Source organism: Diceros bicornis, chromosome 16 (genome assembly GCF_020826845.1).
Source record: "Diceros bicornis minor isolate mBicDic1 chromosome 16, mDicBic1.mat.cur, whole genome shotgun sequence".
Taxonomy (NCBI): domain Eukaryota; kingdom Metazoa; phylum Chordata; class Mammalia; order Perissodactyla; family Rhinocerotidae; genus Diceros; species Diceros bicornis.
Genome location: NC_080755.1, coordinates 17,318,809 through 17,331,401, shown reverse-complemented (window position 1 = coordinate 17,331,401; position 12,593 = coordinate 17,318,809). Strand labels below are relative to the sequence as shown.

The window sequence follows — 12,593 nt, the reverse complement described above, 5'->3', positions numbered from 1 at the left end:
TATAAAGCAATCATCTTCGGTTTTCACAACTAAAAGTGTTAAGGGGAGGCTTTGAAATTATACACTTTTTGGTTATTTATTAACATTGTCAAATTGACAAATTGACATCTGTCTTTAGTGGTCATATAGAGAGAAGCTACTGGTCTCACAGCAATTTTCTGGAAAGGAAACTCCAGAATGTTATTTTTCTGGTGTATGTATATTTAATATTTCCATCTACGTCTTTGTAAACTACTTCTTAACTGCCTGGGATCTTTATCTGAAATCATACAAGTGCGAGTCAGTGCTACTGCTTCAGCATCCAGAGAATGAGAGGAGAAAACTTTTCCTAGAATAAATGGGTAGTAAATCACTTTGTGGCCTCTTTTCCTTCCTCATCAACTCCCCTGCCCCCGCCATTCCATTGTGAAATAGGTGAAGTTGGGTAACAGTGAGTGTCTGGAGCAGAATTTGCACGTTTGGAGGTGTGTGTATGCAAAGGGAAAGCCAAGATCCTTTCATTTAGTTTGATGGCATTGGAATGGGAGCAGATGGGAGCAGATTTTGATGATTTGCATACAAGCCTCTGGTCTTTCTTATCTCCAGTTGGTGGAGCCATCTCCTTCTCTTCTAGTATAGCTTTTGTACGTTACAAAATAATACTTAGGCCTTCAGGACACACTTAATGCTAAGGGGATAAAATGCTGACATCAACATGAGCTTGTTAATAACAGCTGCCATTTCAGCAGGTCTATGAATGCACAGACTGAGGCATAGGTGTTGAAGGAAAGCACCAGCAATCTATTATGAGAGCTCCCCATTTCTAGAAACAAATGCCTCGGCGAATAGGATTATTATACTTTTGTTTTTCACCAAAATTACCTCTATTTCTAGAAAATTCTGAGTTTTTTTAAATCTTCCTTGCTTCACACATTAAAGCTCATGGCCTCATAAGTGGGCAGAACAAGCACATGGAAAGGTAGCATTGTTTTCTCTTTTAGCACAATGTCAACTACATAAAAGATCTCTTTTGGTTGTAAGTGACTTAAATATGTAAATATTTGGGCTTGTAGTGATTTGTGCCTTTCAACTAAGCAGGATGTTAAAACAAAAGCCAAAATCTAGACAGCATCTTTTGACAGCCAGTTCAGGGACCACAGACTTGGAAAGACCTTTGGCAGTCAAAAACATCCCTCCTTTGCCAACCCAGAAGCTTTGGATCAATCCCCACTCCTCACAGTTTCCTTGGAGTACTACATAGCCTAGTTCCCACTCTTGGTATTATATTTGGCAAACAACCTCGTTTCTTTGCCAAGTTAACAATACCATGACCTAGCCAAACAGTCCCTTACAGGACACCTGAGTTTTAAAGGTGTGGCGTTTGTGCGTTTCAAATTTCAAAAGCCTGAAACTTGGCATAATTCCTGATATGCCTCATACACTTTTTCTTTCTTTCTTTTTTCTTTCTTTCTTTCCTTCTTTCTTTCTTTTTTTCTCTTTCTTTCCTTCTTCCTTCCTTCCTTCCTTTTGTCTTTTTGTCTTCCTTCCTTCCCTCTCTTTCTTCCTTTTTACATGTTTTTCAAAACAATTTAGTTTACAAAAAGAAAAATGGCCATCTGACTCACAAACCAATGGCCTCCATTTGACCCCCAAAACAAGACTCAATGAAAAAGAATTGAGAGTGAGACCTCTCAGGCTTTGGTTAGTTACCTGGGGTCAGTAGCCAAGGAGTGACCTCATGCTCATGTTGCTGAGGGAAAGCACTTCTTTCTAGGGCACAGACAGCTCAAGGATGTTTTGTTGAGAGTCCTAACCTAGGTTCCTATAGTGACAGCCCATCAAGGATACTAGCACCTGCCCAGCTGGTACTAGATGATTGGCAACATGCTGGGCCCTCTCCAAAGTTACCAGATGATAACAAGCCCACTGTCATTATTTTCCATTTCCTCCCTTTCTAAAATTTGACAAATACATTACAATTATTTGGAGTAGAGGAAGTCTTTATGTAGAAAACGTATTCTAGTTTCTTTTGCTTAAAGAGATCTTCAGGCAAAAGAATGATGAACATGGAGGATTTTAAATAACCAATGGATGCTTGTGTTGAGGTAGTTTTAAAATCTGTTGATAGGACGGTGCTAACCACACACAAATGGGGGGCAGGAGAGTTCCTTCCCACTGAATTTGTGAACAAGGACTGCATGACACCTAGGTTCCTCCACACACCGTTCTAACTGGGAAGCTGATCTGACAAGAAAGAGTGAACCTCTGTTTTAGTAAGTTTTAATTCTTGATCTCAATCTCCTCATCCCCACGCCTTTCTTTTGATCTATCTTTTATTTGATATAATGAGACGTCTTGGCTTTTACATCAGTTAAAGGGTGCCATTTCATGAAATACCAAGATGGTTGCACTTTCGAAGAGTAGCATTTTCAGATCCCACATATATTCAGCCTTGACAGAAGGCTTACTGAAAAATGTCTAAAGGCTCCTACAAAGAAAAAAAGAACAGCATAGGACTAGTGTTTCTCCCTTTGAAACCAGATTTAGCCCTGAAAAGCAACCATTATGTGAATGAGAGGGATAAAGAAGATACCCAGAGGCCAGAGGATTCTGTAACGCAATGACTGAGTTTGTCTCCCTAAAATAAGCTTATGACTTGAGTCTCACATAGTTGAACACCTTACAGATCCAAAGCATGTATGTTCTAAAGATACCGACTGTGCTTGGTTTTTGTTCATGACTTATTTTGTTTCACTACAGCCCCATCAGATGGAGGGGCGAGAATGGGCCTCTGCAATTTACCATCTATGTGTTGATTTGTAACGTGCTGTACAGAAAATTCATGGGAAGGGGGGCAGAAAATCCTCCAATTGGAAATATAAACTTGTTTCATAGAAGGAGCACAAAGTAACAGCAGAGGTGAATGCTAACAAGTGACTTTCCTTTCGCTATTCAGAACAGACAGGGTATTGTGTCCCATTCTGGTTGATCCAGTCTTTGGTTTCACGGTTTTCTGCTCCTTAGGCCAGAATATTGGCGGTGCTTTTCAGAAGTTGTAATTATTACACATTGTGCCTTCAAGGCATGAAGGACCGAAGAAGCTTCAAGAATGGAAATTGTGGGTTTGGAAACAGCCAGCCACTGGGTGCAGCTTTTAGGCTTACCATCCACCAGCAACTGATCTATTCTTTTTAACAATACAGAAATTAATCCAGTGACTCCTGTCTTCCTTTCAAAATTTTAAAACAATAACGACTCGATTGCACCCTTCACCCAGAAGGAACTTTGCACATGAAAGACATAAAATGTTTTGTAGAGCAGAACATTCTTTGAAAGCTCTGGGTGGAAGAAAGCACTTGCTTGAGGAACTTAATTGATAGAAACAGTGCAGCCTGGACAGGGCTGCCTGAGTTCAAAGGCACCGCTTTTAATCCCAAACCATTTTAATTTTACTTAACTTTTATTTCTTTCTGGGTGACTAAACCACAAACTTTTACTAATCTACTGCCAAGTCATTTTTCTTAAGAAGGTGGATATTTTACAAGATTCATAGCCAGGAGCCCTCTGTCAGGAATGCCGGCGGTATGGTTTTGTGCAGATAAAAACAGGCACAGGAAAGTAGGTCATTCTGCTTTGTATGTGGAACAGACTCTGTCTCTGGCAAGTTTGCTTGATTGAAAACACTAAGGCACTAGCCCTTCTTTAAGTTTGGAAATGTAATGCCTCTGGCAATACATGATCTTGGAAAGGGAAGCCTAGTGTTTTCATAGTTGGGATTTTGTGTCAGTAGAACAGCCAGAAGGTCAACTGTTGCAGGGAAAGTCATCCAGTTCACACAGACGCAGCTGGAAAGCTCAGTTTCAGGAGATGACATTTAACATTTTGGAGATGAACAAGAAGAAAGCAGAAATGGCCTACTGCAGCCAGGAAATGAGTGGCTGTTGGAAGAAGCAGTTTAGCAATTTAGATCTCTCATTGCTGGTATGAGAGATCTTATAACATTGCTGTCAGACTGTCACACTATGTGATTTTTTTTTTTAAATGGCCTATCCGAGAGTTAAAGAACTTATAGAACGACCAGGTATAATCCCTTCAACAGAAGTAATTTCTTGAAAACAGCAAACAGGGACATGGGCCAGTTTTGGCTGGTCTGTCTTCATAAAATGAATCACAACACATTTGATCATTTTGACCGTCCTAATAACTAACACACATCAATAGTGCAGCCACTTTTTTTCTTGACATTTATTCTCTAAGGAAAAAAGTGGATTTATTGAAATGATTGTACTCTCTCTTTTTTGTGACTTCTAGTCTTTCTACAGTCTCGCAAACTACTTACCTGTATTGCTCTGTTCGTTCTTTATTTTTGATGGACCAGAGTATTAGTATTAATTGGCTTTAATAGAGTATTCCAGGAGAGTTAAGAAAAAATACATCTGGTTTATTAAATGTTGTATAGACATTGTTTAGTGCACTGTTCTTTAAGGCTGGCACTATTGAATATGAAACATTAATTGAAAATCAACTGGCAAATAAGCCATCTTAAAATGGCATAATCATGAACTAGTCAAGAAGTGTACCAGGGCCGGCCCCGTGGCTTAGCAGTTAAGTGCACGTGCTCCGCTGCTGGCGGCCCGGGTTCGGATCCCGGGCGCGCACGGACACACCGCTTCTCCGGCCATGCTGAGGCCGCGTCCCACATGCAGCAACTAGAGGGATGTGCAGCAATGACATACAACTATCTACTGGGGCTTTGGGGGAAAAAAATAAATAAATAAAATTATAAAAAAAAAAAAAAAAAAAGAAATGTACCACCTCACAGCCATTAGGATGCCTACTATCAAAAAAAAAGAAATGTTGGCAAGGATGTGGAGAAATGAGACCCTTACTGCTGGTGGGAACATAAAATGGTGTAGCTACTATGGAGAACAGTATGGCAGTTCTTCAGAAAATTAAAAACAGAATTACCATATAATTCAGCACTTCTGAGTATATACTCCAAAGAATTAAAAACAGGCTCTCAAAGAGATATTTGTACACTCATGTTCATAGCAGAATTATTCACAATAGTCAAAAGGTAAAAGCAACCCAAGTGTCCATCAATAGATGAATGAATAAACAAAATGTGGTATATACATACAATGGAATATTATTCAGCCTTTAAAAGGAAGGAAATCCTGACACGTGTTACAACACAGATGAACCTTAAAGATATTATGTTAAGTAAAATAAGCCAGTCGCAAAAGGACAAATACTGTATGATTCCACTTATATGAGAGACCTAAAGTCGTCAAATATGTAGAGACAGAAAAAATGGTGGTTGCCAGATGCTGGGGGTGGGGGCAATGGGGTGGTGTTTAGTGGGTATAGAGTTTCAATTAGGGAAGATGAAAAAGTTCTGGAGATGGATGATGTCGTGATGGTTGCACAACAGTGTGAATAATGTACTTAATGGCACTGAACTGTCATACACTTAAAAATGATTAAAATGGTAAATTTTATATTATGTGAATTTTTTCAAAATAAAATATTAGATCAGGAAGTTACCTTAAAAAAAAAGAAAGAAATACAGAGTGGGGTAACGGACACCTGATGCTGCCTTCAGTGGACTCATATGCTTCGTCATTGTTTCCTGCCTGCTCCAGGAACCAAGGAAGCTTTTTTTGGTGTGCTTTAAATTACTTAAGGCCCACACCTTATCTTGCCTCCTTGTCGAGAAAGAATTCACTGCTCCACTTTTCTTCCCCACCTCTCCTACTGTCCCTATGTCCTCACCTTCATTGTAGGGGTCAGCCAGAAATACATAGAGCCATTTGGTTGAGAAACACTGATCACATGGATGTCCATGTAAAATGCTCAGATTGAATCTGTTAACAAGTTGTCTTTTATCACCTTGGTAGAAGGACTGTGGGAAGGGAAATTAAAGGTGCAGGGGAGTTCGGTACTGGAGAACTCTAGAACTGTGAGCTGATTTTGCCCCCAAAGACTTTGTACCAAATTATAACCGTGACCTATATGATGAAGAGACAGGTGAATCCTTACCACGGAAAGGAGTTTTAATTTAAGAGGAACTTAATGACAATTTAGTTTGCTTTCACGAAGTCATCCTTGGTAAGAGCTGTCCCTGGAAAAATGTGGTTATGCAGGATTCATGATAGTCTTGGCCCAGGTTGGGTTGGTTTTCTCCCCTCCATTTATAAGCAAATTACACAGGCTAAGATATAACTGAATTGCTTCCTTACCCCTCACTAACCTGAATTTCAGGATTCATGCCACCCCAGATTTGGGGAAGTTGGACGTTGGACGTTGTATTAGCTTTGATAGCTGTACACTTTCCTCCACTTCTAAAATTTCTCTAAATATGCTTTAATATCGCATATTGAACAAAGACGAGAGATCTGTGTTCCTTATATAAGAGCTATGGCAATCCATATCCTTGCATCAAGGGCCCACCTCCGCAGATTGAGACGATGAGACCCACCAAGAAAAGCAGAAAGTGATTTTGCTTCAAGAAAAATCCTTGAAGTAAATCTCCTTTCTCTATTCCTCCAAGCTTCCGCAGGTTCACTCGATCCAACAGTGTGACGACAGCAGTGCAGGCCGACCTGGACTTCCACGATAACCTGGAAAACTCTCTGGAGTCTATAGAGGACAATTCGTGCTCCGGCCCCATGGCCAGACAGTTCTCCCGGGACGCCAGCACCTCCACCGTCAGCATTCAGGGCTCAGGAAACCATTACCACGCCTGCGCAGCCGACGATGACTTTGACGCGGATTTCGACCCTTCGATTCTGCCTCCCCCGGATCCCTGGATTGACTCGATCACCGAAGACCCCCTGGAGGCCGTCCAGAGGTCAGTGTGCCACCGGGACGGCCACTGGTTTCTGAAGCTTCTGCAGGCAGAGCGAGACCGCATGGAAGGGTGGTGCCAGCAGATGGAGCGGGAAGAGCGGGAGAACAACCTGCCGGAAGACAGTAAGTGCCGCCGCCGCGCGTCTGCGCAGCGGCGCGGGGCTGGGCTTATCTGTGGTTTAGACTTCGGCCTTCCCTTCCCTGCCGCTTGCCCTTGTCTAGCCCTGCAGTTCCACACCAGAAACCAGAACATGTGGACGACCTAGGCGATTGCAGCTAAGAGTCCAGACGCCCTTGCGCTGTACAATAGAAGGAAAACCGCTGGGCAAATGTCTCACCATCTCTAGCTCTAGATCCGTGACTTGTAACTCTAGATCTTTTCTTCTCTCAAAAATACCAGGCTCAACGTGGGGGTGGCCTCATGTTTCTAACGTGGTTTCTCTTCCCCAAGATATTCCTGAAGTGGTGCTGATTCTCAGGGAATTAACAATAAGTCTAACCACGGACACACGTGCATTGGGCATTATAATCTTACAGTTTTATTACTTTCATTAACATAAAATATTAAAACAAGGCTGGTCACTTATAAGCCAGTAGAGGCCACGCTTATTTACATTCTTAAACCTGTTTAGCATGCACTGTGTCAGGTTTATAGAGGCAAACCTTCAGCCATTAAAGCAATTAACACAAATTCCAATTTAATGGGTTAAAATAATGATAAAATGAATGATGAATAAATAAATAACGGAGGCCTTGCACACCATTATTTTCAAACTCAGCCTTTTAACAACAATTCCTATTAACAATTGACAAAGAAGTTACCAGATTACCTCAATTCTAAGGCACATTTTGCACAATTTCAACAACTCCAAAATTGGGATGTAGTTTATAATCAGTGTATATTTTAATGTTGCATGTTTATTTTCCTCTGAAAAACTACTATTAAATGAATAGTGGATCTTCCAACTGATGATATTTTTGAATCAAAGAAATTTAGTGGTATGCATTAAAGCCTATCTTCGTTTTTGTGTGGGAACCACCTAGAAGAGCATTGTCATCATGTGGCTTTTTAGAGCTATTTTTTAAATCATCATTTAACTTTTTATCATGAAAAAATTTTAAAACATGCACGAAAGTAGAGAGTTTAATACAGTGAACCCCCATGTACCCATCGCCCCATTCAATAATTGGCCAGTCTCATCTTCCTATCTTCCCCCACTTGTTGTCATTTTTGCCAGAGTATCTTAAAGAAAATCCAAGATGTCATGTCACTTCACTATACATCTCACACTGATAAGGACTTTTTTTCCACATAACCATTGTGCATTATCATCCTTAACAAAAATAGTAATAATTTCTTAATAATTAGATCTAGAGCAACTGTAAATCACGTTAAATAGACTTCCTAAGTGAGCCAAACTAATTGTGTCAAGGAACGATGAGTTTTCCATAAAGGAAGTATTTTTTATGAAAACTGAGTCTGGAAAATAGACAGCAGGTTGTGGGGTTTCCTCGCTGTGTGCCCCGCCCTGCTCACAGCTCTTCTCTGTTCTCACCCCTCCTGCCTGGACCCTCCCAACTGGCTGACGAGCTTATTTGTCGCCTTTATGAGCCGGTTAGAAAATCCATAAATGGGTTTCTGTAACGTTCCTTTTGTTCTTTCATATTACGAGTGCAAACAACTTAGCAGTGGACAAGTAGATCTCCTTGACACTTGCCCCTGACAGTTGATGCCACTGCAGGCTCACCTGAGTGCTGGACCACAAGCAGGATTCGCTTGTTGCCCTGGTAACGGGTGACTGAGGCACCCCCCAGCAGCAGTGGGGGGGATAGGTTTCAGTAAGAAAGTCTTAGCAGTTGCACCTTCTTATTCTCCTTTCCCCTTGTGGGCACACCCAAAGTTTATTACATTTTCCTAGAAAAAATGACAGTATCTAAGGAGCAATGGCATCCTGTGTGCTGCTCAACAGAACAAGCTATGGTTCAGATTTGAATTCATTCAATTCATTGATTTGGTACTCATTCTGGCTTCCTGGTTGGCTTCCAGTACGACCTAGGGAAGCTGCTCATCTAATGTTTTCTTTTAATCTGATGTTTTCTTCCAACCCGAAACTAGATCTGCTAATCTTAACCCAGCTCGATAATGATGCATGAGGATAGTTGTATACAGATTTAGGAAAATCTTCCTTGAGACTAAGGAGCTATGAAAACAATTTAATGTATTTTGATACAACCACATATATTTGAAAGGTGAAAATCTTCTTGGAAAACCAAGTTCTTATTCTGTGTTTGGGATAAAAAAGAAGCATATTTGTATTTTAAATGTACACTACTGGTAAAGACACAAAATAATGAACATGAAGGAACTGCCCAATCATTCATTGTTCCAGAATTTTACTTCAGATGTTACTTAAAATGTTGATTTATAAAATAGGACTTAAACCTATTCCATATGAAGGTATTCTGTTATCACAGTATTTGTTATAACAAGATTTGTTCCAAAGAATAATAATTTGCTGTCTTTGTACATGAAGGTGCCACTGCCCCACCATTAATAAACTGTACTTCTTGAGGACGTTTTCTTCAGAGTAGTGATGAATTTTCTCAGATTTACCTCTTTGTTTTACGAGCTTGCCGCCTGGGGAGTGGTTCGAGGGTCATGGGTGTAGAGCAAGCAGAGATAACTAGGGGTGGGAGTATTTTTTGGTGCTTTGCTTTAAAGTATCCAACCGAGTAAATTAGTTTTGGTTGACAAGTATGCAATGAAGCCTGCTTCTTTGGGGAGTTGGTCTTCCTCTGTAGTTTGAAACGTTTTAATATCAGAACCCCTTTTTCTAATTAAAAAGAAAATTACGCTCAATACCAATCCGTGTAAGAGGAGGAACAGTGAAGCCCTTTTGGAGAGGGCCCAGAGTCCTGTCAGCTCAGCCTCCACCGCTCCTTGGACCAAGGTCCCTAACAACCGCCACTCCCCACAAAAAAATCCTAAGATTCCTAAAATTCAGTTTGAAAGCCGATGATCTATAGTGAAAAGTCTAAATTATTAACTTTTAAAAATATAATTTTATAACTTTAGGTCAAACTGCTAATACAAAGTTTAGAGGTAAATGCCCTTTATGTATGCTTTTTTAAATGTACAAAACTAGTTCATATTAGTAACATCTGTTCATATGAAGCCCATTTAGCCTACAAAATATGGCTTTTCCTTCAAGACTCAGCTTGGGCCTCACCTTCTGGAAGTCTTTGCAGAATGCCTCCCCTCAAGCTGAATTGGGAGTCTCTCCCAGGTGCTTCTGTAGTAGCCTGTACATTTGTCCATCAGATATTTCCAACATTATTTTATGGTAATCTATGTAGCTCTCTCCTCCACCGAGAAATGAGCTCTCTGAGGACAGAAATTATTCTTGTCTCATTCATCTTTATATCCACTGGCCCCCTGACAGTTCCTGGCACATAGTAGGGGATCAGTGAATATGTATTTGAGTCATGGAAATATTTTGGAAATTCTGCTTTACAGAGTATTTTACTTAACAAAACCTTTCTTCGTAAGTAGCTGCAAAATACTCAATAAGTAACTAGCAGTTATTGTTGCCAAAAGCTGGAAGGGGTGTTCCTTTGTGAGGTGGTGAGCCCTTCTGATCAGAGCAAGGATTGGGCAGAGAGAGATGAGCACCTCCACAGAAACAGGAAAAGGGACTTGTGTGTTGGTCACCTGGATGGTCTAGATGAACCCCGAGTGTCCCTTCCAGCTTTTGGGATGTGATTTCATTCCACGAGCTCTTGAAGATTTCCTCTGTCTTTCATGTCCTGGGAGGTACAAAACAGGAGCTTCCATCTCCCAGCATTCCAGAATTCTAAAGAGTGCAAACGTAAACTCATATGCCGGGTCCAAGAGTCGGCAATTTCAAATGAGGCAAATCCAAATCAGGGAGGATCTGACCAGAAAGCCATAGCAACAACCCTCCTCAGGAAGAAAGGGAGAATTTAAGCACATGAAAGAATATTCATCTTGTCCTTACAATACCCCCTGGCAGTGGGCTAGGGACTTTGACAGGTGTTGTTTTATTTGCCCTCAAAACAGCTCTCTGGCAGTATCTTGTCCAAGGTCACAAAACACAGAAGTGTCTGATGGAACAGATACAACATGAATAACATTTGACAAGATAATGATACTTTGTTTGTCGCCTGGTGCTGTCCTCTAAAGCTCTCCATACATTTCTGTCCCCGGCGCCGTGGCAACCACAATTCTGTTCTGATAACTGGGCCTGGAGTTGCAGAGGGCCTTTGTTTTACTAATTCTCTAATTTAACCTTTTCCTTATTTATAAGAAGGATGGTGAGAAAGAGAGGCCAATCCTGTTTGGCAGGCATAGCCAATATCTGAATAACGAGCTTAAAAAATAAAAATCTGTGTACATCCAGAAAAATAGCTTTGATAAATGGGTCAAGCACAGATATGTCTATCTCTCAGCCAAGCTACCTTATGTGTTCCTTGGGTCCTATATAAGCAAGGCCTCTCTTCAGGGTACATGACGAAGGTAGCTCCTTGACAAATCCCTCCCAGGAGGGCTAGTCTTCCAAGTTATCATGGGGAGATCAGCAGATCTCCAGAGTGAGTGAAAGGAAGATTCTAACCAGACTTGCTTAATTTATTTTGTGGGGCACCAGAATTATCCCAATTTTTAAATATTTAAAAATGTTTGGTGAATGTACTTAATGCCTCTGAAGTGTACACTTAAAAATGGTTAAAATGGTTGATCTTAACATATATTTTATCACACACACAAAAAAATGCCCCCTCTCAAAAAAAACTTACAGCAGCTGAAGGAGGTGGAATAAGCCTGCTATCATTGTGTTCATAGTTATTCACCATGCTTATAAGAATGTAAGGTATATTGTTACATACCTTCCTGAATTCGGAATACAGTATGTCCATGGTAAGGGCAGGCGACGGGGGAGGTAAGAATAGAACCTATTTGTTCAATGGAACTTGAGGTACAGATTTTGGGCACGGGGTGGTTGCAATCATCTTCCTCTATTAGAGAGTTAAAGAAGAAAGGAGCCTTCCAATTTTAAATACTTATCCACTTATTTATTATTTTATGATGGCGTTATCCTAATTCTGACAGCTGCTTCCTAGGGATATTGTGTTCAGCATTCCAGGACTGGAAAACACTTTCCTGGTTTACCTGAGACTGGATAAATGTGCGTAACGAAGGACAGAATGAAAACAGGCGCTAACAGTCGCCTAGTAACCACAAGCTATCGTGTGAAAAGTATAACGATAAATGCGTTGGGTGTGTGGAGCTATTATTTTCCTTGATAAAATAAAAGCAGAGCGAGGACTTTATTTCTTGTTTTAAACCTTCCTCCCTAGCAGCCGATAGTAGGTTTTTGGCTTGATAACAAAATAATGAAAATCTGCCGTGAGCGAGGTTTCCTCCAAGCCAGGCAGCTGACAGAATGCTTGTTCCTGCAGCACTTGAAGTAAAATGATACAAGCTTTTCTCAGACAATGAAGCCCTTGTGTGAAACAGCTGTCTCGGGGAGATGGCTCAGTGCTATTTGACAGTGGCTTGTATGTTACATAGATGCGTCTGGTATTATCTGACCGGAATGAAACGACCAGATGGAACTGAATGCTTCTAACCAGGAATGCAGTCTACCACTGCGGGTTAAAAACAGAGGCTCGGGTTTCCATGGCCCTGGGATGAAATACTGGTTGATTGTACTTGGAAATCTATCTTTGCCTCCTGAATTGTG

The 12,593-nt window shown here is 40.8% G+C and overlaps 1 protein-coding gene across 7 annotated transcripts in view; it reads left to right on the top strand.

The window, feature by feature from the left end:
* The window catches only part of DLGAP1 (DLG associated protein 1), an 843,951-nt gene that overhangs the window by 811,349 nt on the left and 20,009 nt on the right, over positions 1-12,593 (top strand). For all 7 annotated transcript variants that reach the window (XM_058556886.1, XM_058556887.1, XM_058556885.1 and 4 more), the window contains one exon: positions 6,533-6,954. In XM_058556886.1, coding sequence (XP_058412869.1) covers positions 6,533-6,954 — 422 coding nt within the window. The remainder of the gene's footprint in view (positions 1-6,532; positions 6,955-12,593) is intronic.